Source organism: Etheostoma cragini, chromosome 14 (genome assembly GCF_013103735.1).
Source record: "Etheostoma cragini isolate CJK2018 chromosome 14, CSU_Ecrag_1.0, whole genome shotgun sequence".
Taxonomy (NCBI): domain Eukaryota; kingdom Metazoa; phylum Chordata; class Actinopteri; order Perciformes; family Percidae; genus Etheostoma; species Etheostoma cragini.
The window spans coordinates 4,347,350-4,373,947 of record NC_048420.1 but is presented as its reverse complement, the minus strand read 5'-3'; the positions used below and the strand labels follow the sequence as shown (position 1 = coordinate 4,373,947).

The following is a 26,598-nucleotide window of genomic DNA, read 5'->3' as shown; positions in this document are numbered from 1 at the left end:
CCTTTCTCAGCAACAAACAACAAATGAGTCGAGAGGATGTCAGACAGACACAGTCAATTGCCCGTCTGAGAGTGCATGGGGAGAGGTGCATAATGTGAGTGAAAGTGAACAAACTGTTTGACAAGGACATACCACTGTCTATATGCGGGAACATTGATGAATTGTTCAGTGTTGCCTGCTTCCTGGTCAATTACCAGAATGGGCCGTTGGTGAAGGCATGGGCAACTCAAAAATGAATTATTTTTTTGTATTGCTTAACAACACTGGGCAGAACTGCACATCTCTCTTATTTGTTATTCATTCATCATTCTCTTTTTCTATTTCAGAACTGTCCATAATGTTCATACTGTAATATAATAACACTCTTTATCACAGTATCCTTGCACTATGCTCCATATTTAAATAATTTGTATTAAACTCTATGTTCACACATGCCTCTATATTGTTCTGTTTTGAGTATGTATATATTGTGTGAATATATTAGTGTGTACATATTTTTGTTTTGTGTGTAAGCACAGTGTGAGCAACAATGCTCCACAGTAAAGTTCCTCGTATGTGTCCTCATACCTGGCGAATAAAGCTGATTCTGAAATGCACAAATAAAGTGTAAAAATGCTCACTGTAATAACACACACACAGTCAGTCAGAACACAGAGTAAAAACACTAGCATCAATCCTTAATACAGAAAATACTTTCATCTTTACAGTTTGTACAATTTGAGTTACTTCACACTACTAAATAGTCTTTAAATGAGATATACTGACCTGAAATGAAAACCAGAGATGACATTAGAACATGTAGAATTTATTAAGGAAATATTAATTTACACTTATTCAATGATCCAAAAATCAATAATCTACAAAGCTTTTAACACTCAGGCTTTCATTTCAATAGGTACAAAAGGTCAATTGTTGGCCTGCATTAGTTCTAGTTTTGTACAGATTTGTTAAACCAAACAATGAAAACTCAACATTGAACAATTATCACTTCAGGCTTTGTATAGATTTGTAAACATGAACACCACCACAACCACATCAGACTGTGCTTGTATAGCGGTGTTAATCTGAACAATAAAACCACAACATACAAGGTTAATTACTGAGCCTAATGTTAGTCCAGGCTTTGTATAGATTTGTAAAGATGAACAATAAAACTAGAACAAAAACATTCATCAACTGATTGAAACAGAACTGATTAAATGAACAATTAATTTTAAAGATTAGATCAAGTAATGATAGAAAAAGAAGTAATCCCCCCTCTCCCTTATAACCTTAGCAACCTCTGCATCCTTATAAATTCTTTGTACAAGAAGGTCCTCCTCTGCAAAAACAACAAAATCGCACCACTTCATTCCAGTGATAAGCAGCTGGCCTTGCACCTGCCAGTAGTAGCTGTGGCCCGGCTTCAGGTGTAAGGCGCCACTCTTCATGTGCAGGTACCTGCAGTCCATATAGCTCTTCACGTTAGGGCACTTCACCTCCACCAGCCCGAAAGGTGGTGCCTCCTTTGGATCAAAAACAACACCATCTGGAGAGGATCCGAGCCAGGGAGCATCTGGATGGATGACAAATCCTGATGGCCAGTAGTTGATGTTTTTAATGCGGGCATATTCCTGAATAGCTACTGGCTCCAGTGCCAGCCCCCTCTTCATCAAGGCTGTCTGAACACCACCTTTGCGGATGCGTTCTGCAAGGTTTTCTGCAGAGCTGTGACCTCGGACATGGCACACCTCCTGGAACCTGGAGGAGGTGAGCCTCATCTTTCTCAAGTTGTGCCACTCTGCACTGCCACTCTGTTCCCTTGTGGCCTTCTCGATGGATCTTGCCATGTTAAAACTAATGTTAAGCGACACTACATTTAGGTGTTGTCGGTGAGTGCACACAAAGGAACATGTGGTCGGGGCCAGCCTGTGACCATCTAACGGAAGCGGTTGCGGAGGGGTTGCGTCTGGGTGGTGGATGACTACCCTACTCACTGGTACTGGGTGCTGGTATGAAATCGGGCTGCCTTCTTGAACGGTCCCAAAAGCTGAATCGACAAGGGGGACATCACTACTTATGGATAGGGTGGTAATTAGTGTAGCAAGGTCTGCCGTGAAGTCCTGGTATGCCTCGTCGACCTTCAGAACATCTGGGTCAAACAAAAAAGAATCTGACAATGACTGCAGAATACATTATTACCTTACACCATCAGCAGCTGTGTACTGTCTTGACTTGGGTTTTGTTGAGATAAAGATTATGTTACCCACTCTGCCTGGTTTCACACGCCAACAAGTAAACAAACAAAAAAAGGACATAAGTTGGTTAGCCACCATAACATTCCATCACAAACTAACAACACTAATACACCAGACAGACTTCACAAGTTTTTTCAATAAGTACTTACCAGTCTTCGTGGTTTATGCCATCGCTGCTCGGTTTCTGTGCAGCTCAGGACAGGCGGTACTGCTTTGAGTTGCAGCATAGAGTACTTGGTGGTCTGATACAGGAGTGCAACACTGTGGTTGCAGAGAGCAGTTCCAGCAACACAGGAGCACTCAGCCACAGCTATTTAAATTGGTGAGCTGTTCTCAAAAGTAATCTATGAATAAAACATGATCATTAGATAATGACACTGTGGGAATTTAACATCATTCATGTAATGTTAGACATAACACACATAACACACACACAAGAAAATAGTAGCTGTACGATTTAGGGCTGTGCAATTAACCAAAATTTAATCGTGATTATGATTTCCCAAAAACAGAATAATCAAGAAAAACAATTATTTAGTTCATTATGTTTTGAAAGTAAACTCTTATTTTCTCTTTTAAATTTCAATATTTCCAACATCTTTCCAGAAGTCAACAAATAATCGTATTAAACTATTGTAAATTAAATACAGACCAAAATAATCGTGATTATATTTTTTCCATAATCAATCAGCCCTATTATTATTGATTCATTATGCTACCAGAACAACCAGAACCAATAAGTCTCTCACACTAATCTGTTAAAATATTTCTTGGTATTATAATACAGTTAGAACAACAGGCCTAGACTAAGGGTACATAATCAGCTCTTACCTCACACTGATCATGAACAGGCCTAATTAAACTTATTACTTACGTAAACTTATGCTCCAAAGAACGGGAGCAGTAACATCCAGTTTCTGGGGTGTCCATGAGAGTATAGTTCACGTTTAAGTCAAATAAACAGGCTTCTGTTATGTTATTGTTATTCTACATCCACATCACCAACTATAGTCACAAAAGGTACCCCAGAATCTGACTTGAACTGGTGTAATACATGTTGTCCTACCTACTCTGAGGTCGTGAGGCTTCTCATGCTTTCTCATGGACCTATAGCATACAGACCTGACGGTCACACTCCCTGCAGGGTCTTTGTTTGACACTGTGGGAATTCAACATCATTCTTGTTATGTTAGACAAAACACTGTTAGACTTCTTTTAAACACAGTACAGTCGATCAAACAATCTGACGAATGGACAGTCAGGTGGTAAATCATTTTGATCGCGGCAATTAGTCAGCGGTTGCGCTACTTGTCTCTAGATTTCTGAACCAATACACAATCTCATACTAATCCTAACTAAGGCAGTATCCATTACGCCCGATCTAAACAAATCTAAAATATCTAGCAACAGGACAACGGACTAATGTTAGCTACATAGCTACTGTTAGCTAGCTAGTTAGCGGTAGCACAATGTGAATGCGTTTGCGGTCAATTTTCAAACTTACCTTCATAGTTGTCAATAAAACTAGAAAGGTACATCTTGTATCCTTTTTCCCGTTTACTCCGAGGGGCAGAGCATCCCTTTCGGACCAGTCTGTAGACGTCGGATATGGTTAGCTTGGGCAGGTCTTGGAGACATCGAGTGTAAAACGTTGCCATCGTACCGGAAGTACTCACCCACACACTCGAAGGAGCGGAAGTAGAACAGAAGTTGAGTCGTGCACCTAGCCTATTCTCCGACCAATCTCATGCTCCATGGTCCCCTCACTCGCGAACAAGACCCCAAGGTACTTAAACTCCTTCACTTGGGGTAAGGACTCACTCCCTACCCGAAGAAAGCACTCCATCGGTTTCCTGCTGAGAACCATGGCCTCAGATTTAGAGGTGCTGATCCTCATCCCAGCCGCTTCACAATCGGCTGCAAACCGATCCAGTGAGTGCTGAAGGTCATAGACCGATGACGCCATCAGGACCACATCATCTGCAAAAAACAGCAATGAGATCCCGAGCCCACCGAACTGCAACCCCTCCCCGCCCCAACTACGCCTCGATATCCTGTCCATAAATATAACAAACAGGATTGGTGACAAAGCGTTGCCCTGGCGGAGGCCAACCCTCACCTGGATCGAGTCCGACTTACTGCCGAGAACCCGGACACAGCTCTCGCTTTGGTAATACAGAGATTGGATGGCCCTGGGAAGCACAATTTCTCCCGGGGGACCCGGTCATACGCCGTCTCCAGATCCATAAAACACATGTAGACTGGTTGGGTATACTCCCAGGCCCCCTTTAAGATCCTTGCAAGAGTGAAGATCTGATCCGTTGTTCCACGGCCAGGACGGAATCTGCATTGTTCCTCTTCAATCCGAGGTTTGACTATCGGCCAAACCCTCCTTTCCAGCACCGTGGAGTAGACTTTACCAGGGAGGCTGAGAAGTATGATGCCCCTGTAATTGGCACACACCCTCTGGTCCCCCCTTTTGAAGAGGGGAACCACCATCCCGGTCTGCCACTCCTTAGGCACCGTCCCAGACTTCCACGCAATGTTGCCTGTCAACCAAGACATCCCCTCCACACCCAGAGCGATCAGCATTTCTGGAACGGATTGTTGTGGATTGGGGTTTTTGTTTAGGTGTATGTTTTCCTTTCTTTGGCCTCCTTGTGTTTTTGTCTGTCTTTTCCGTGGTCCTGTGTTCCTGGCCTTGTCTTGTTCCCTTGTGTCTGTTTGTTCTACTTCTGCTTTATTTTGATAGTCAGCTTCCTGTCTTGTCTTGTCTTGTCTAGCTTCGCTTTGTTTGTCTGATGTCCTGCCCCGCCCTAATGTGATTCACCCGATGTCTCACCTGTTCCCCATTACCTCGTTACCTCTTGTACTTAACCTCTGTGTTTCTCTTGTCTTGTGCCAGATTGTTTTGTCCCATGCTGTATGAAGTCCTGTTTGTCAGCCTGCCTGTTTACTCAGTCTTTGTGAGAGTTGTGTCGCATCTTCCCTGTGAGTTAATCCTGTTGTTCCTTGTGCAGTTTCTTTGTCTATGTTTTGGCTTCTCCGGACTGGTTTTCGGATTTTTTCCATGTGGGACTTTTCTTTGTTTTTTTATTCCTGGATTTGCCAGCCACTGTTGCTCCCTGTGTTTGCCTTAATCTTCGGTTAATAAACTCCTGTTGAACCCCGCCTACCTGCCTGCCGTCCTCACCTCTGCATTTGGGTCCAATCCTCACTCACCCATAACACGGATCTCATCAATCCCTGGGGCTTTGCCGCTGTGGAGTTGTTTGACTACCTCAGCGACTTCCATCAGGGAAATTGACAACAATCCCCCATCATCCTCCAGCTCCGCCTCTACCACAGAGGGCGTGTCAGCTGGATTTAGGAGTTCCTCAAAGTGCTCCTTTCACCGCTCTATTACCTCCGCAGCTGAGGTCAACAACGTCCCATCCTTACTGATCTGAAAGCTCTGAAAAGGCTGGTAAGTGGAACTTTGAGTTCCGATTGTTTTGTCTCAATCTCCAAAGGTACATGCTGCCCTTCTGAGTTGAAACAGTGTGATATCATGCAAGTTAAACATATTCCATAAAACCAAATGTAATGGTTGATTCATTCAGTCTACCTATCAACCCTACTGTAACACACAAGACAGAAATTTGGTGACAACTTTCATGGACATTGTCCAGAAGACTTTTATTGAGCATATACAGTATCAGATTGATACTTCACATCACACTTGTTAGCAATTGGAGAATAATAACGTTGGTGCAGTAACATGCAGTACATTGTTAAGTTACATATACATTCACATAACTTGCACTTATGTTGATCAAATAATTGCATAAATAACAGGATATTTCTTCCTGACAGATTAATTCAGTTCAATATAATTTATAGTGTCAAATCATACCTGAAGTTATATCAGGACACTTTTTAGAGAGAGTAGGTCTAGGCCACACTCTTTTTTGCAGAATCTTAGTCTTGCATTGCCAGACCTATTTCCCCATAATTTACAAAGATCAAGCAATTCACTAAAGAACAAGCATTTGGTGTGACGGCAGAAACCTCAGACAGACACTGACTCTTGGTTGGCCATCTGCTTTGACCAGTTGGGGAGAAAGATACTGAGAGTAAGAGAAACACACAGAGAGATCTGTAAATATTGACAAGGATCTTGACAAGGATGACCCTCTGCACACTATCAAATACTACACCAAAGAAAAGGTTACGGTCCAGGGGAATGAGGCATTCTTCCTGTTAAAAAGCAGAAGTGGACACCAAGGGGATCATTGTCCCCTGTGAAAGTAAAGATGATGAGAGTCCAACAGAGAACCCTACCAGCTTGTCCATCTCTGGCCCTCCCACACCTGCCAACTCTGCCAACACCATGCAGCAGCTTCAAGAGAAGCTCCAGCAGCTCAAGAGAGCAAGGCAGACTTTGACATGTGACCTCAGGGGAAGTGTAGTGGCACTAAAACAGAAAAACTGTGTGATCAGTACTGAGTTAGCCAAATTGAAGGGGGATGCTGAGAATAGAGAAAGGAGCTCCACCATGCAAGTCATACACCTGCCAGAACAGCTCTCAGCAGTCCCAACAATGTCAACTAAAACTACTCCCTGTCATTATCCCAAACCCCTGCTTTGTCTCTTTCCTACCGTCTCTGCTAGGCACCCAGCCCAACAACACCCTAGCACCTCCTGATTCCCCCACACAGCTATCTGCCAACCGCCAGCTCTGCTCATCCCAGCTTCCCTCCACTCAGCCTGAAGAACAAGCACCACAATTGGTACTGTTTGCTGGCTAAAATAGGAAATTCCTGGACACAAACATGCTTTTTTCAGAAGAAAAAGAAAGTCCCAAGTCCCAGGAAAATGCTGTTAAAATGCTGCAACGCCACTGGCCAGGCAATTAAGCTGTTGAAAAGGGCTACCCTCAGGAACCCTACATATTTCTGATTCTACAGCAACTGGAGACCTGAAGGGATGAACAGTAATTGAACCTGATGACATCTACCCACGGGGAAGCAATCATGTTTTGGGGCAGGCGCCCCTGTTTACCACACCAACCATCACCCGGCAAAGCAACCCTGGACTCTGAAATAAAACAAAGTGGCAGGGAGATGCATCTCTGTCAGCCCCTCGGCCTGAACATAGTCAATATCAGGATCAGAGGGGACTTTTTATTGAGAGCCACATACTCCTCAGCTATTGGGTCTAGGGTAGTAGGGCATTCACTGTAAGATTGCAACCCCCCCCCCCTTTTTTTGACCACAACTAAATTAATGTGTTCTTTAAATTCTCAGGTCAAACAAGAGACACCAAAAAGGAATCCAGTAAGGTGTTTAAATTCACTCCTACTTACAGATCCCCCAGACAACAACAAAAAATTCAAATTCATCATGGTTTTGAACTCACCGGATCTGAGGAATCACATATGTCTCTACCAGAGATGTTGTAAACAAGGCCATTGACATGATGATATGACGTGATATTTCACAATGTTACAAAACAGCGGGACATCATAGAAAAATCCAACAAAAAAAACTGCAAAGTAAGCTTACAATTTAACATAAATTATCATATATATATTGAAGAAAGCATGAGTTTTACCTACCTTAGCAATAACAGCATCAGGGAGCTTCAACATTGCAGTGAAAGTGCTAAAAGAAAAAGCCAAAACAGCCAACAGCAGTTAACCCTCCTGTTGTCTTCAGGTCAAATTTGACCACTATACAAAAGTTTTCTATATAGGAATTTGGGTTTCTTTCAAACAAATTGAAGTAACGTAGATGGTTCCCAACAACGCTCCTCACAAGTTAAATAAATTGAATTTGTGTGTGTTTTTTTAAGTGTGAAAAAGAAAGAAAAATCTCAATAAAAGCGTGACAAATGTAAAAAGAAAAAGCTTTAAAAAAATCAGGAAAAACCCACAAAATGTCAAAAGGCTCAGAAAAGGTTAATAAACGTTGAAAGGGGTTGAAAAAAATGACTTTAACCATGATAAAAGGTTTTTCATTTTACATTTGGATTCAGAAAAACAACATTTTGGGCAGGAAGACAACACAAGGGTTAAGAGAACATTTTATAATTTCAAAATTCCAATATTAGTGTCATGCAGTCCATTGCGCTGTATGGTAGTGAAGTATGGGGTCCACTCAGTCATCAGAGCAATACCTGTTGGGACAAACATCCAACAGAATCTTTATTTGCAGAATTCTGCAGATACATTTACACATGCACAGAAACCCACCCAACAAAGGCATGATGAGCATTATGCAGATGTCTACTAATATTTGCATACAAAAGAGAGCGTTTTAACCACATAAAATCCAGCCACCCAAGGCACCCTCCACTCCAAAGTCCTTCAAGAGTTGAGCCCAGAAAAGACTCCCCTATGTCAGTTTTAACTGAGGCTAGCTGCCCCACCCAGGCACACGCTGACCAGTCTCACAACAACACTGATTTCAAAACAACAATCCGAGAAAAGCAACTTTTAAGACAATATGAAGAAATATATCCGGAACATTGGTAAGAACAAACTAAAAGCCAAAGTAGACTAGAAGGGTATCTAGCCCTAAAAGACAGAATATCTCTGTACTGTCAAGAGAGAAAAATGTTGTGTTGTTGTTATGTTGCCAAGGTATATTTTTTTCAAACAGTTGTGCTTTATGTGGTTGATGTTTTTCATGGTGATGGCATGTGGTTTTGAGGCCAGTCTCCTGCCTACTCTGCCAACCTTCTGCTAGCCTCCTGCCGTATCTGCTAGCCGGGGTTAGCTAGCCAACTAGCTCAAGTTTTCAAATGTTAACATCAGAGTAAACACAGAGGTGGAGATGGCAATCAGCTACGACCTATGGCTACGATCCCTATTACCTGGACCAGCAAGATCATCGTTTCCATCTCCATCTCTACATCAGGGGGCTACTGAGTCAATCGTGGAGGAATTGACTTCTCTGCTGGGGCGGCTGTGGCTCAGTGGTAGAGCGGTTGCCTGCCAATCGGAAGGTTGGTGGTTCGATCCCCGCCGCTGCAGTCGTTGTCGAAGTGTCCTTGGGCAAGACACTGAACCCCGAGTTGCCCCCGGTGCTGCGCATCGGAGTGTGAATGTGTGTGAGTGTTTATCTGATGAGCAGGTGGCACCTTGTACGGCAGCCCCGGCCACAGTGTATGAATGTGTGTGAATGGTGAATGTTTCCTGTAGATGTAAAAGCGCTTTGAGCAGTTGTTAAGACTGGAAAAGCGCTATATAAATACAGTACATTTACATGCTGGGCGTCTTGCTAGCCACTATGCAGGCGTCAGACAGTGAGCTGGGTTTCCTCTGTGCCTGTGTCCATTTTCACTGGGATGTCTGGAGCTGAGGTGTCCATCGGCCAAGACTTGGCTGGATCCTAGAGTGCTGGTGCCATTAAACCAAGTGACCCTTTTCTGTGTGCCGATCTGACGGCAACATTGTATGTATCCTATATGATGATTCATGCACATGAAGGAGCTGATGGGATAACTTTTTACTGGAATTGTACATTGTATAATTTGATGTGGCAAATAAAATTGATGATTGATTTAGTGTGTTAATGTTCATATTGCTGTTTTATTGTGTAGGGTGCTGTCCAAATATGGACAAACTATATTTTGATGCTTTAGAAAACTGTCATGCCAATACAGCCCCTTTGAATTAAACTGAATTGAGAGAGAGAGTGAAAAATATGGACAGAGAAAAAAAAAAGATGCACATCATTACAATATTGATACACAAGCAACAGTGGGCACAGAGCAGGACCACAGCAGCAGCTGCAGCCACAATCCAGGTGCCACCACAATCCAAGGAAATCTGCGAGATGAGAAAGCACGGACTCTGGGGAAGAAGCTTAGTTAACATGCATTAATGAGACATGAATGCACACAAATAGAGAGAGGAGATCAGTGTGTTAGAAGTAACCTGGGAATTTAAACCTATAGGAGCATAACTAAGTGTTGGTCCGAGTCAAACCTGAGCCAGCCTACAAAGGGTTGGCGATTATCTGACATCCATGAAGAGAAGCAAAGATAACACAGTTCTACGGCTCACACAGTCCTACAGAGAAAAGCCAAGTTTTTCACCTTCCAGTAATATAGTCATGGTTGAGCATCAAACAGCTGATACCTTCACTAAGGCCATTGGTTAATTCCTCAGAATCAGGTCACCACGGTTTAACCAGGGTTCCCACTCTGCTGGTTTGAGCTTAGATCAGACTCCATTTCCACTGGAGCTCGAGCACTTCTACCAGAAATACGATCCACAGGGTGAGGTGAGGCATTACTGTGGCAGCACGCAACAACGTCAGCGAGGTCAGCCCGAAAAGACGCTGTGTAGAAGCCGTAGATGACTGGGTCACAGCATGTGTTCAGGTTACCAAAGACAAACAGTATGTGGTGCACATACTCAGGTGTGTGCTGGATCATGGCTGGTTGGAACCAGTACCAGATCCCCAGGAGGTAGTAAGGTGTCCAGCAGATAACAAAGGAGCTAACAATCACAATGGTCATTTTAAGGGTCTTAATCCGGGCTTTGGGTATCTTGTCTGTTCCGTTGCGTCTGAGGCAGTGTTCACCATCTGCAGAAAGACAGCATGGGAAAAAGCTCAAATATAGGAACGCATACATTCCATAAATGTGAGCAAATAGGTAATAACCAATTCAACAGCTTAATTGTGAGATGGGAGATGATCTATTTTAGGGCGTTGCAGTGCTGACTGCCAAAATAACTTTAAAAGCTAGAACTTAAGTTGTTATACAGTGAAAATCTCTGCTGTTGTTTCATGTGTGTGCTTGAGCATCACACACTGTATAAACCAGTGCATTTATCAACGCCAGGCCACGACTGTGACAAGGGGAAAAAAAACTGATTATAAGTATTTATTATTTTACCAAGCTCCGTGCACCACAAGAACGACATTCTGGTGCGACTAGGCCCTTAATCTGGTCTAGTCAAGAGATTATGTTAGAGACTATAAAATTATTTTTATTGAATGTATTGTAACTAGGGCTGTCAAACGATTAACATTTTTTAGTTGATTAATCGCATAGTAATGGTGAGTTAACTCACGATTAATCGCATTTTTAAAATTCTATTTCAAATCCACACCAATTGAAGTTAAATGAGATTATCAAATGTAATAACACATTGTCATTCATACCAAATGTACTTAATAAGTAAAAACTAGACCAATTGATCTCAAGGGGGTTTTATTGACTGTCTGTAATTTACTGCATTTGTAATCAAGAAGTTACTTACAATTATTGAATGTAAAGTGGAACAAAAAACAAAATCATTTCTGATGATGTTGACAGTCAACTTGCTGTGTCTTGAGTTCAGCAGTATTAGGTGGGCTATGTTTGAAGAGGCCAACCACTTTGCGACATTTATCAAGTGCACCGTCAAATGCACAGTTTTGTAGAGACACTGTGACTGAGCGTTGAATACTATGAGCCGTGCACGGCAGGTGTTCGAATGGTAGCTGTTTTGAAGCTGCAATCATATTTCTAGCACTGTCTGTGTTCAGCGTGCTCACTTTCTCTTCAATGTTCCACTGACCCGCCACATCCATAAAATGACTCTCGCATACGTCAGCCATATGCCTCTCATCAGTTCTCATTACAGTCAATGCATGTGAATGCAGCTTCCACTCCTGATCGATGTAATGAGCTGTTACTCCAAGATAGCTATGATTACCTAGCGATGTCCAATAGTCACCATTAAGCGCGACAGAAGCTGTGTTGTGCAAATTCATAGCTAGTTTTTACCTTCTCTGTGTCGTGTATCCTGGACATGACTGTGTCCCTGGATGGCAAGTCGTAGGCTACGTGAGGTCACCGAAGGCAATCCGGATAATATCACGGAGTCCTTCGTCTTCCACTATATAAACTGGTCTGCATGCTGTGGCTATACATTTAGCTATAGCTTGGGTCAGTTTACTGCAGGTCGACGTATCCATCGATCTGCTTCTAAAACGGCTGTCAAGTGTAGTTTGTCGTACGTTACCAGAAGCAGAGCTTACGCTGGGATCCGTGTGCTTGGCTTGCAAGTGATACCTCAGACTGGATGTACTTTGGTGATAACTAAACTCAGCTCGACAAATGCTACATGTAACTTTCGTTTTGTCAAGTGTACTATCTGGCAAAGATTTGAAAATAAACTTCCCATCCATTATCCCTTCTTTCTCCATAATTCAACTTCTGTGCTGATTCTTTTCAATCTGGCTGCACACCCTTCTATGAGACTACCACTTGGCAGCACAGCTACTGTTCATCAGTGTCGCGCGCCCTGTGCAAACACCTCAATACGGGTCATTCAAGGGGTCAAAGACAACGTGCGTTAATTGCAACATTTTTTCTTAATCAAATTAATATATGATTGCGTTAACTCGTTATTATCGCGCTAATTTTGACAGCCCTAATTGTAACAGTACTACATTGTATGAAGTCAGACATTTTGTTCTAAATCTAAATTCTAAAACTTGTTTATTTCTTATTCGACTAGATGTAAAGATTTCAATACATTCTTTCTTTCTATTCCTGCTTATCAACAGGCAGTAATTGCACCAGAGATGTCAGAAATAATCCCTCATAGCAAAGGAAAACCGCCCATAAGATAAATCTTAGCTGAAGCAGTTAATGGTCTTTAAACTATGTTGGACGTAGGCCTCTAATACAGGGATGTAAACACAATATAGACTTTAAAAGTGGCTGCAGAAACAAACATTCATATCAGTAAGCGTGATGATGCTAACCTTATATAACCCGTAATGATTTCATACTTAATTTTGTTGCATTATGTTTGTCCAACAGGGAGTGTCAGCAGAGGGCAGACTGTCACCTCTCTGAATATGAAGCTCCAACAGCTTCTTTTCTGCTGCAATTTCAGATTTTTCTCTTTTCTTTGTTTCCATTTACACATCACTTATCATATTTTCATGTGACTGTCGCTTCATTTTTTTCTTAAATACTCAAAATTGCAAACGTACACTTTGTTACAATGATGACATGTTTCTTTGTTACTTTTAATTATTTCAATGTTTAAAAGTCTTTAGAGAGTCACACACCTTTGCTCTTGTGCATTTGCCGATTGATCTTGGTGAGGATGCAGGTGTAGCAGAAGGTCATGACAAGTAGGGGGAAGACATACAGTGTCACAAAGTGAAACATATTGTATGCCGTCTCTTGCCAGAGATACCGGAAACTTCCGTGGGTGACACACTGAGTGAAGTCCACTCCTTCAGCTTTAATGGCCCGAAAGATGAACAGCTAAGGATGAAGAGTGTAAAGAGATGAGGAATGAATTCGATGCAGTCACAGAAAAACACAGTGCAGCACAAACAGTGTAGCAGTGTTTAGTCCTTTTAATGCACCTTAGAGCGTACCAATTATACCATGTAAGAAATAGAACACTGATGCAAACGTTAGTCATTGAATGTTCTGGAGTCCAGATGTAAAAGGCAGTGGATTCCCTTTTTGGGGAAGATGGGAAGGGGTCCTTCCTTCCTTCAAGAAAATGTTATTTCTCATCATCTTAGACCAGTATTAACATATCTGTGTCTGAAACATTGGGAAAGCCAGAGTAGATAATACCATTCAAAGAGCTTAAGGATATAACATTCTAAAGAAGTTACTACAATCACTAGATCTTCAGGTTCATAATTGTATTAAAAAAACACCATATTTTTGTTATACCACACATTGCTGCAGATCTGTTTTCACCCTGTGTGTTTAGTGCTCTGTTTTAGCTAAAGAGTGAGACGTCTCCCTTGCTTTAGCTCCAGAGTGAGACATGTAATTTCTATACAATCTTTGTAGGGAGTCCCACATGCTTAGTAGCTAGGTAAGATCCCATCTGCTAGATAACTCTTTCTCCAACTTTGGTCAGTCCAAGGCAGGCTTAGCTGGGAGACTTCTTCTAAACAAGGGCCACTTGTAAAATACCTGCAGAACAGGGTCATGGAAGTAGTTCTTTTGGAGATTTTGGTCAACTAGTGGGTGTTGTAGCAGTGTTTTGCCATTGAAAACAAGCTAGCTTGTGCTATGGTTATCCACCTCGTCTCGGCTCGTCCCGTGCAGATGTTGAACAGCTCACCGGTAGACTGAAGACAGAGGACATTCAGAAACCGTATCTCACTCAAAACTGCATGGATAGTTTTTTTCCCAAGTTTGAATCCGTGTGGAAGCACCAGAGACACAAAATAACACTCCAAATCCCAGAAAATTGGCATTAAATGGCTGTTCATGGAAGGGCTGTGGGTGAACACACTGTTGATGAAGTGATGTCAGAGAAGGAACACAGCACTAGCGTAAGGAAGAGTATGACTTACCACATCAGTGGTCTCTTGACAGACAGGCTAAGACAATACTCAATTTGAATTATTATGTTGTAATTGCTAATAATAATTTAATTTATAAATTATACTGTTTATTGAAAGCCAGTGGAGAAATTACAATTTACACTGTGTTTTGATAGAAATCACTACACATAGGCCTGAAATATATACACACATGCTCAGGACCTAGTCAAGTACAAATAGAGCGATGTGGGCGCCCAGATGGCTCAGTTATTAGTGTAGGCGCCCATATTTAGAGGTTTAGTCCTTTACGCACCGGGCCCTGGTTTGACTCTGACCTGTGGTCCTTTGCTGCATGTCATACCCGCTCTCTCTCCCCTTTCATGTCTCCATCTGTTCTGTCAAATACTGTAAAGGCCTAAAATGCCGAAAAAATAATTTTAAATTTTGTATGGGTGTGTTCTGTTATTTTGGTCAGTACTTGGACTTAAACCAGCAACCCTCGGGTTTGACTTAGCTACTGCCCCCCTAAGGTACAGTACAGGTATTATGAGTTTGTATTTCTAGTCGCCAACATATTTTAAGGGCAAAACAACAATAAATGTATACTGCTAAAAGTGTGTACCCAAAGCTTGATATAGCTCTCTGCCATAGCGCTCAGAGCCACACTGTTGATGCTCTGAGTGACATGTTCCTTCATTACCGAGGTTATTGTGCTGGAGCTCATATTTCTCCTGTATTAGCTTGTCTGCATTGGCTTCCTGTAAAATCAAGGATTGAATTAATTTAAAATCCTTCTTCTGACCTACAAAACTCTAAATAGTCAAGCACCATCTTATCTTGAAGAGCTCATAGTGCCCTATTGTCCCACTTGAGCACTGTGTAACCTGGATAAAATAGCTTAATTTGAATAAAAAACTAGAAAATATATGCAGACACATTTCATAATATTAGGTATGCAGTTATTGATTCAACCAGGTTAAATAAATTTTAAAATGAACATCCAAGTTTTGGTAGCAATGCATCCTATAAGTTTGTCATGTTATAAAGTATCCTGGTGTTTTAAGATACTGCCGCTGTGTCAGTCACTCAGAATGGCTGTTACAGGAAGAATGTGAGGGCAGGACATGACTACATGCTACAAGGAAGACGTGAGCTAGACTGAGCCAGTGAGCAATGTTTCATGTTACACACTGTGGTTTATTTTTGTTTGTTATTTCATAAGTTTAACCGAAAGTTAGAAGTATGAATGTTCGGCTGCTTGAGGCCACGTCATACGCTAGATGTAGACGGTAAAGGTGGCAAGCCTCCCGTGAGAAGATCCACAATTGACTATCACATTGCATCCATGTGATTCACCTGTGTGTTGTACAAGGACATCAATTCATTCAACTCATGTTGGACTTGGGATTTTGGTAAGCAAACAGAAGGCTCTTTTTTCCTCATGCATCACCTCACGTGGAATTTGTATGGCCTGCACAATGTGGTCGCTAGCAAGATTTTTAACTGACTGATAAAGGTTTATTTGTGCTGGATATAATTCACCAAAGCTTTTCATTCTGATGAACTATGAATGTTATATTTGATTTTACATTTCTTTTGTTATTTTCCATGTGGCCTTTGAGTTTTTAGCCCAAAATTTAAGTGACTCATTCCTGGAAAAGTTACCACAACCCTTCTAGCTAGGGTTAGCTAGCGGCTACCTACCATTGACGTTAGCTAGCAAGAATTTATTTAGCATTTACTATATCTACCTGTTTCTAAATTCTTTCTACTCTTTTATAAAAAAAAAGGCCAGCATCCAAATTTACTTTTTGGTCTGTGGTATTATTATTATTTAATTACAAACTGCTCATCCGAACCTAGAGCCTGGTCCTAACTTATCTCCCGCTTGTAGTAAGTGCTACAAATGCGCTCCCAGAATGCAGAGTTCTTGTGGTTCCTAGAGTCTCTAAAAGTAGAACAGGACCCAGAGCCTTCAGCTATCAGGCTGTTCTCCTGTAGAACCAGCTCCAGGACTGGGTCCGGGAGGCAGACACCGTCACCACACTGTGTAGCCACACTGATGGTGCGCCCCCTCCATATCTCTACTTCTCTTCATAGAAAGCTTATATTTAGGGATTTGCAGCGTAAATTATTTGGCTAAATGGAGATTATTGTACAAGTTGGCCAAATGTGCAGAATACAGGGTTGTGGCAGTGACATTCTGTGTCAGCCAGACAACCTTTTACCGCTGTGTATACACATTTTGCATGCCCATACAAATTAAAGTGTTGAACCAATTCGTCAATTTACCCGACATAGTACACCGCAACATCACTAAGAACTTTGTGCCACAAGTGTACGCCACACTGGATGGGACCCGTATCCTTATCCTTCCCCCATCCGACTGATACCTGGACTATAGACATGTAGGTTAAATTTTTTTGAATTTTGTCGTTTCCATTAACATTTTATAATGTGATACTTCAAAATGCATGTAAAAAACTATGACTATTAGCACCCTAATCTTACTCCACGGTTGTACATTTCTGGGATAAAACCTGCCATGTCTCTTCCCTTCTATTCTATCTATTTTGCAAGGGCACCGTCGCTGCATCCAGGGCTTATTAACAGGGCTAAAACAAATACAAACAAGACAGAGTTTTTCCCATATATCAGGAAAGCATGGCAGCCAAATAGGTCAGGCAATGCGAGACTACTGGCACCCTAAACAGCAAAAGGATTACAGAATGGTACCGAATGTTCAACAAAGAACGGTCAATAATCTGCCCACAGGCACATCCGTTATGAGTTTGGCCTGGTATGTAGGTGAGTAGTCTAGGAATGCACTCATTTTCCAGCCTTAACAAGATTCTCTATATTTCCTTTTTGTAGCTCTTTAATGCCTCAAAGAAGAGGAAACTGGAAAATTTGTGCAGGTGCACTCAATCTGTTTAGAGACTATGCATGCAGCAACTCAGCAGCGTTTTTGGCACGGGCGAAGTGGACAGACGCATTTTTTCATGACACATGGGCGGGTGGCACAAGCACTTAAAAAAGAAATTGTCTGTGCCGCGAAGCGGTTTTCTACTATCTATCATTTCACTGTGTGGGGAATTCTGGGTGCCCCAAATGGAACTGTCTGAAAAAAGAGGGGAACGGAGGATTCTCTGACCAATCTCCTGCACCATTGTCCCCTCACTCGTGAACAAGACCCCAAGGTATTTAAACTCCTTCACTTGGGGTAAGGACTCATTCCCTACCTAAAGAAGGCTCTCCATTGGTTTCCGGCTGAGAACCATGGCCTCAGATTTAGAGGTGCGGATACTTATCCCAGCCACTTCACACAGCTGCAAACCAATCCAGTGAATGCTGAAGGTCACAGGCCGATGATGTCATCAGGACCACGTCATCTGCAAAAAAAAGCGATGAGATCCCCAGCCCATCAACCTGCAACCCCTACCCACATGACTACACCTCAATATCCTGTCCGTAAATGCTACAAACAGGATTGGTGACAAAGGCGCAGCCCTGTCGGAGGCCAACCCTCACCTGGAACGAGTCCGACTTACTGCCGAGAACCTGGACGTAGCTCTCGCTTTGGTCATACAGAGATTGGATGCCCCTGAGAAGGGACCCCCTCACCCCTTACTCCCGCAGCACCTTTCACAGTATCTCCGGATCCACAAAACCCATGTAGGCCGGTTTGGCACACTCCCAGGCTTCCTCCAGGACCCTTGCGAGAGTGAAGATCTGATCCGTTGTTCCACGACCAGGACGGAATCCGCATTATTCCTCTTCAACCCGAGGTATGACTATTATATATATATTATATATTTCTAGTTTCATGTGCAACTTCATTTTATACAATATATGTTGACGGGGTCCCTGCTCCATCTCTTTTTTAGTTAAGGGGCCCCTGGCTTAGAAAACATTTAAGACCCCTGATTTGAGGTGTTTTTAATACAGTATGTGGCCAATATTTATAGGGCCCCATCTTGCACCCGGCGCAGCACGGTGCAAAGCCTGATGCAAGTGTCTTTGCTATTTTAAGATCGTCCTGTGCCCACGTTGTTTAAATAGCAAATGCACCTGCGTCCATCTTTGCACCCAAGGGCGTGCTGGTCTTACAGGGAGGTGTGTTCAGGTGAATTCTTGGCAAATTGCTATCTTGAGGCAGCGAAAAGGGATCGCGCCATTAACCAACAAAAACCTGGTCTAAAGTTAATAACTCAGCATTTCATTGTTATTTTAACAGTGCGCCCAGCACTGTTAAAATAACACACCTCCCTGTAAGACTGAGTGTCAGATGAGAACAGAAGTTATCTCAGGGCACTTTATATAGAGCAGGTCTAGACCACACTCTATTTTACAGAATGCACATCGAGCAACGGAGAAATCAGATGCCCTCTTGACTTTAATGAAAGAGGTGTTACATGTTTGGTGTAAGATTTTTTTTGCCACCCTATTGGTCATTAAGACAATTTTTCATTAAGAGTTTTTGCTTTTGAACATTCTTCCTACAAAGAGTTTTAGGAGCTGCTTAGAAACTGAAATTTCTGTGATGGTCCTGGATCAGAGCTCCTATTTTATAGCCCAGTTTATTTATTTTTTAAAAATCTATTCACTAGCCACAGTGGCACTATTTATTACATGTAATGCCAGGTAAGTGGCAGCATTAAAGTGAAGGTTTTCTATTTGACATTGAGCCACAAACTTTGAAAAGTTCTTGGTGTTGTGTTGGACACCATCTAAATCCCTTTTCAGTTCATTTTAAGGGTCCTACACAGTTCGACTCTAAAGATTGTTAGTTACATTCAACCAGGTTTCATTAACTAGTATTTAACGTCAGCTGTCTGTACAACTGTTAGCTAACCTTTCATCATGATTAACATCTGAAAATTTTAGGTCATCCCTATATGAGGAGAATAGAATTGGTCCAAGCACTGAGCCTTGTGGAATTCCATTGCTAACTTTAGCGTACTTGGAGAAATTGGAGAAAAAAGTTAAAATTGACAAATTGAGATTGATTGGATAAACATGACATAAACCAACTTAGTGTGATTCCTTTAATCCTAATTAAATACTAAAACTCTCCACTTTGATAAAGCTTACAGTTAGGGAGTGAGGAGCGGCAGCGTTTGACCTAGACCGACGAGGGAAGGGGGGGAATAGCTGCAGACACGGCACCCCTTCTCTTCTCTGTTTCTCTTCCAGTCAGATTCATTTAACATATAATCAATAAAATAAAATAAAACTAGAGGGAGGCCGGGCAGTAAAGCCCAATCCAGCAAGGGAGAGTTTTAGCCTGACCAGGCTCCTCTCTTTTCCCTGTCTCTCTTAGTTATGCTGTAATAGATTTAGACAGCCGGGGGACTTCCTTTGACACACTGAGCTCCTCTCTCCTTTATCTTTCCATTTGTGTGCATCCATAACCAGAAATGCTTGTTACTAACCTAGCTCTGGGGAGTCATTCCCCGGAGTCCTTATGTTCTTTTCCCCCCAGCATGTTTCTTTGGATCAGGGAGGCTCCAAAATCATGTTTGCAGCTGTCGCTGTGGTCCTGCTACATGTCCTGCGGTGCCCTGCTACGTCCAGCTGTGCCTTGTAATGCCGCACAGTGTACTCACTGTTCAATTATCTTTTATTGTGACTATTATTGCCACTCTTCATTTCAACCCCAACCAGCCTGTCAGACTCCTCCTACCAAGAGCCTCGGTCTGTCCGAGTTTTCTTCCTAAAACAGAGTTTTTCCTCGCCACTGTCGCACTGTTGCTTGCTCTGGAGGGAACTACTAGAACTGTTGGGTCCTTGTAAAGGACCCAACAGTAAGTGTGCTTTAGACCTACTCTATCTGTAAAGTGTCTCGAGATAACTAATTCTTATGAATTGATACTATGAATAAATTGAATTGAATTGACTGCCTACGTAGCCAAGCCAACTCCTAATCACAGAGATGCACACAGGACTAATATTATTACACAACCGTTTGTGTTTGGCAAAATATGGTAGTTAATTTGCGGTGTAATTTGTGTCTGACACAGACAGACAATTTCTGCAATTATTACAAATTACTAGAGGTCCCCAGGTAAAACTAGTCCTGTGCGAATAGTGCTATAGACTCAGCTCCAGCTGATAGAAATGATAGAGACCTTAAGGCTAAGTGTGTAACCTAGAACCTACTTTACCTGTGGTGATGCCAGCAGCAGGCTCAGAGTCCAGGCCACCAGAAGCATGCGTCTGTTCCTGAGCCCAGCATCGAGCGAATCCAGAGGATGAAGGATGGCCCGATAGCGGTCCAGACTTACCACCACAAGTATGAATGCTGCTGAGTGCATGGCAAATAGCTTGAGAAAACACAGCAGCTTACACATTATATCCCCAGCATACCACTGCACTGTGATATTCCAAATGGCATCCAGTGGCATGACCACAAAAGTCATCACCAGATCAGCTGATGCCAAACTGGCAATGAGCGGGCGCAGGTGTGCTGCCAGGCGATAACCCCGCCCCCAGCACACACTGATCAGGACTGACAGGTTACTGCAGGCGGCGAAGACAAACAGCACCAGGGTGGCTACTACACGGCAGCGGGCAGCCACAGTGAAGGATGGAGCCTCCCAGGGTGGAACAGATGAGTTCAGCAGGCCATTTTGTAAAGGATCTGCTGGAGTGGAAACCCACAGAGACAGGTTTCCTGACATCCTATAGTAGAGGGAGAACATGATAATTTGACACTGACACAAACGAGCATAATGATGATTAAAATCACCTCTTAAAATGCTTTGTTATGATTGACAGGCACACGATTCATTAAGGGTTTTTCAATCCTCCGCGTTGGTTACTAGTAACTGCATGGTGGGGGGCTGTGCAATCCCAGTTGGCTTGTGGACGCGCCAACAGATTTGTTGTAATTCCTTACAGTGCTAATCAATTTTTGCGACACGACTGAAGCGTTGTGTCGGAACGTTGGACGGAATTTGTCTTAACAGACATAAAATGCAATTAAAATGTCGGTGAAACATGAAAAGGGCCATTAAGTGACAAAAAGATGCGTTTTCAACTCAGACATTGTTCATTCACCTACCCTGGTCCCTGTCTCAATCTTACCAGTAGCTGGTAGCTGCTGGCTGCTAGCTGCTAGCTCCTCGCTGCTAGCTCCTAGCTGTTGTCTGGTAAGTTTATTCCTCCTCTAAAAAACAGTAGAGCAAAGCGAGATGTTTCCCTTTTCCTGTTACAACGGGACTTCAGGGCGAGACTACAGCTACATAGCCACACCACCGCCGCTCCGTGAATTGTTGTCGGGAAGATTATCACAGAAGCCTGAGTGAACACACTCCGGACAGCAGCTAGGAGCTAGCAACTACCAGCTACAAGCTACCGGCAGGAAGACAGGGACCAGGGTAGGTGAATTTAAACAATGTCTGAGTTGAAAGCGTATCTTGTTGTCATGTTAGGGCACTGTTCATGTTTCACAGACATTTTAATTGCATTTTATTTCTGTTAAGAAGCACAAAGGCACTCTAAAACATGCCCCGTCAGTTGCAGTTTTAGCTCAGTAGAAGCTCATACACATAGCTGCAGCTGATCCGTGTTGCTTGCACTGATTCAGGGCTGGGTTTTTTCAATCAAAAGATATTTATGACACTCAAGAGTGATTTTAAAAAAGGGCACCCAGATAGCTCAGTGGTTAGAGTGGGTGCCATATACAGAGGCTTGCTCCTCGACGCAGCGGGCCTGGGTTTGAATCTGGCCTGCGGCCCCTTTGCTGCATGTCACTCCCCCTTTCACACATCTTTGCCTGTCTGTCTAATAAAGGGAAATAATAACAAAAAAATGAGTAAAGTAAAAAATGTCCAGAATTATTCTTTAAGTTCCTTTAATCAATAGAGGTGGTACTCTCCACTCAGCTGACACTCCAGAAGAGACAGTATTGTGGGTGGCAAACTCAGCTCAGTCAGTATAGAGTTGGGTTGGGAACTGTAGGGTTGCTGGTTCAAGTTCCCATACAGACCAAAGTATGGACAGATATCTGGGCACTGCCAATGTGCTCTTGAGTAAAGCACCAACAGTTCTGTTGTCCTTACAATAGGCAGCTCCCTCACTCTGACATCACTCCATTAGTGCATGTATAGGTACTGAGCATGTGTGTTTAATTCAGGCCTGTGTGTAATAACAGAGTGAAAACATTGTAATTTCCCTTTTTGGGAATAATAAAGTATGCATTATTAATATGTTTATGTTCACCGATCAATTGTCAGCAGGTGGTGACAGATGGTGCAGAAGCAGCAGACAGACACATAGAGGAGCATTTAGCAGCTAGGACACATATTCCCTCAAGAGTTGGTGGAGACCAAACACAGAGCCAAAAAAAAGAAAGTCTTAGACTTACAATCATCATGTGGACACCACTCTTGATGAATAATCTTGCGCAGTACCTGCTGGATGTGTTAGTAATCAACTGTTTGCTATGATATGTCAAAATTACGTTCACAACTTGTTTTACAACTACAATATATAATATCTTTTTAAAAGAAGTTTAACAATCAGCTACATAAGCATTACATTTCACAAATCTTGCTCCTTATGAGGTCATAAGGGGCAAGGTTACCTCCCCTTTCTCTGCTTTGCCCGCTCAGAGAATTTGGCCCACCTATGAGAGAGAGACATCATAGCTTTCAAACGAGCAAAGTGGCAGTTGGTCAAGGCCACCTCTCTCCTCCCTTAAAAGCTACAGAATCAGAAATGACACAATAAGGAAAGCTCCTTGTGGGACTGACTCTAGTGGCTGTAATTCTGCACCAAGGCTGAATTTTGAGAAAGAGACTTCATATAGAGTATTAGGGGACCACTAAGGTCTATATAAAAGAGACTTCAGATACAGTATTAGGGGACCACTAAGGTCTATATAAAAGATACTTCAGATACAGTATTAGGGGACCACTAAGGTCTATATAAAAGAGACTTCAGATATCTTGGCAAAAATATTGATGGCAAACTTACATTTAAAGAAAACACTGGTTTTATCTGGCTCTACCTGCTACTAAAACTTAACAACTTCAGAGAGAAAAGCTTAGTAGAAAGCATATCTTTTAACTTGATTATGTGGTACGGTAACCTAAACATAGAAATAGTGAACATGGCCTCAAAAATGATTGCGAAGCCACAAAAGAACCTCAAGCAGTATTTATTAGGAAGGCCTTACAAACAAAGCTGAGAAAATTAGTTGTGACCCCTCCCATCTATTACACAGCAAATTGGAACTCCAACCCTCAGGGAGGCATTTTAGAGTTACAGTAAATAGAAATAGCTTCAAGAAGTCCTTCATCCCCAATGCTGTGAAAGTGCAAAATAACAATTGGAACCGTACTTAAGGATGGAATGTAGGTTGAGGTAGACTGCCGGGCTGCAGGTTTTATGCAAAGCATAACATAATATTTATCTATTTATTTACATATTCACTTTTGTAAAGTCACTTTTTATGACATGTTCATGTCTGTTTTTGTCCATATTGCCATCTCGGCTACGCACTCTTTGTAATGTCCTGTCTCTCTCTCTTGTATTCTTGGAGAAACCAGAACATTTTGAGAACATTTTGGATATCTGTGGACAATAAAGTTTTCATATTCGTATATAGCGGTGGTATGTAAGTCGCATAACACATAATAAAGGCTTTCCTCTCAGATCTTTCCAGTTTACGTCCTCAGTGGAAGTGCCAAACATATACACACATATACAGTATATATATATATATATATATATATATATATATATATATATATATATATATATATATATATATATATATATATATATATATCAATTGCAAGCTTAAACTCTGTCAGTGTGTGGGGTTTTGAACTGTTTTAATACATAGAAGCTAATGACTGCTTCAGAAAACAAACTGAGATAAAAAATGTGCTAACAAACATCATGCTTTGTCAGTTGGTAAACGGTAATTTAAAGTATATTGCATTTAGCCACTATACATGCACACAACGCTGGTCTGGTCGGTGAAAGGCGGCGTTGGAGCGCCCCTTGCTGGGAGGCCACTGCACCTCTGCATGTGTCGCTGCACCAAAGAACTGTTTCTGTCTCTGGCTCTGTCTTCTTAAAGCCCGCACAAACGTGCCGGCATCATAACACCGAAACGATGTTAATGTCACAAAATAAAACCATCACAACTCTTCTGTTCTATGTGAGAGTATGCATTCAGCCCTTTCTTTCCACTTTTTCCCGTATAGGCTATTTTAGACAGCATTACATCAACATTGGGGGGTGACGCGCCCTCGCCCCGTCCTCGCCGGCCTGCACCCACTCACACTGACTTAAACAAACCAAACCCTATTTATTAGCACACTTTATTACTTTGAACTACAAAGACACAAGCAGCAATATTCTTACCTGGAGGAGAATCGTGTCAGCCAGGCTTGCTGGTGACCAGATGCAGAGAGATGCAGAGCGGAGCTGTCCAACGCGCTGAAGCAGCACTTTGCCTGCTCTCTTTCCTCCGGCGGTTCCGCATGCACTCTGTCAGTATCTCATATCTTCATCTATTTATTTATCTATTTGATCGCACCCTTCATCAGCCCGCCTGGACGCGCACACACTGCCTACAGTGCATAAATATATTCTATCTATGGTGCGTTAACAAGGAGCCACAGGAATCAATGCCAATTGGATAATTGAGGCTTGTGACGTGCACGGTGTTGCGGCGGTAGCCACCTTTGTGTGAGAGACACTTCCTGGAAAATTTCCAAAAATAAAATATGAGCTCTTGGTGCAGAGGTGAGGAGAGGAGCGCTAGTTTTCACGGTGTCTCTGCAACTCTAACATGCCTGCTTTGATTGGCGTTAGTTAGTGTCGGCATTCTGAACTGTTTATGACTGTGTTATTATTTTACTTTTCAATGTCATAAGAGCAAATGCATAAAATCTATAAATAGATCTGCACTGTATCCTTCCATTCTATAATCCATGGGATCTAACTAAGTGCAACTTGCATAAACATAGGTTTTTACTTAGCCTACATATTTATAAATACTACTTAAGTAGCCTAGTTGTACATGTTTTTGTGTTCCTGAGTTGTATATATGTTTCTACATTCTTTCTTTTGTATTTTTCATCTTTATTTTTGAATATTTGTTTTTTTATTCTGTCCTATTTATGATTTCTTTTATATTCTGTATGTGTACAGTGATATTTTGCTGCTGAAGCAATGACATTTCCCAATTTTGAATCAATAAAGTTAATCTGATCTAATAAATATAGCAATGTAAATTCCACATGTAAAACATCTTGTTCAAGCTATAGCACTATCCTAGATAAAAGAACCTCAGCCCATTTGCATGCTCATAATGAGTGAATGCTTACTAGATCAGGGTACATGGATTACATTACAAGGGTTTTACGTGAGCGGGCTAAATATAGGCTAGTGCAGTATTTGATGGTGTGAGTACCTGATTACATTTATCCATCGAAAGGACTGCATTTTGGGCCCCCTTGTTTCTGAACAGCATACACACACAAACACACACGTCCACCCCCACACACACACAGATGGACAGACATACAGACGCACAAACACCCAAAACAGTCACACTCTCATACACACACACACACACACACACACACACACACAAACACACACACACACACACACACACGGACAGACATACAAACACAAACACACAGACGGACAGACATACAGACACACCCAAACACATACACACACACCCAAACACAGCAGAGCAGCGTTTGAGTCCTGCATGTGGTGATTGTAATGACGGTCCATGGACAAGGACTGGGGTGTGATCCCCACTGTAGTACAGCAACTCTGACCAATACATTTTACCCCATTATGATTTTTTTAATTAATTATCCGTATTTCTGCAGACTTTCAGTTTTTAAAACCATTCAACTTTTAAAATGTAGCTCCAGTTCCTCATGGGGTTGTGGTATTATTCATTAAAACCATTCCTACTTTTTTTTTTAATAACTATTCTCCCTACTTCTTCTCACTGATTTTACTATTTCTCCAGTTTAGATTTAAAATTCCAATGTTTTAAAATTTTTCCACGTCTT

At 42.0% G+C, this 26,598-nt stretch overlaps 1 protein-coding gene across 2 annotated transcripts; it reads right to left on the bottom strand.

Annotated features, from left to right (window-relative positions):
- Nucleotides 1–9,555: 9,555 nt before the first annotated feature.
- Nucleotides 9,556–25,213, bottom strand: gnrhr1 (gonadotropin releasing hormone receptor 1). 2 transcript variants are annotated; one of them, XM_034891429.1, is made up of 4 exons: nt 24,920–25,213; nt 20,704–21,220; nt 13,304–13,505; nt 10,413–10,816 (listed from the first exon to the last, which is right to left on the bottom strand). In XM_034891429.1, exons 2-4 carry the CDS (start codon nt 21,217–21,219, stop codon nt 10,413–10,415), a joined length of 1,122 nt encoding a protein of 373 aa, XP_034747320.1. In that variant the 5' UTR covers nt 21,220; nt 24,920–25,213. The 2 variants fall into 2 exon arrangements, with proteins under 2 accessions (XP_034747321.1, XP_034747320.1); XM_034891430.1 differs by lacking the exon at nt 24,920–25,213 and having other exon boundaries at nt 9,556–10,816; nt 20,704–21,219.
- Nucleotides 25,214–26,598: the final 1,385 nt, after the last annotated feature.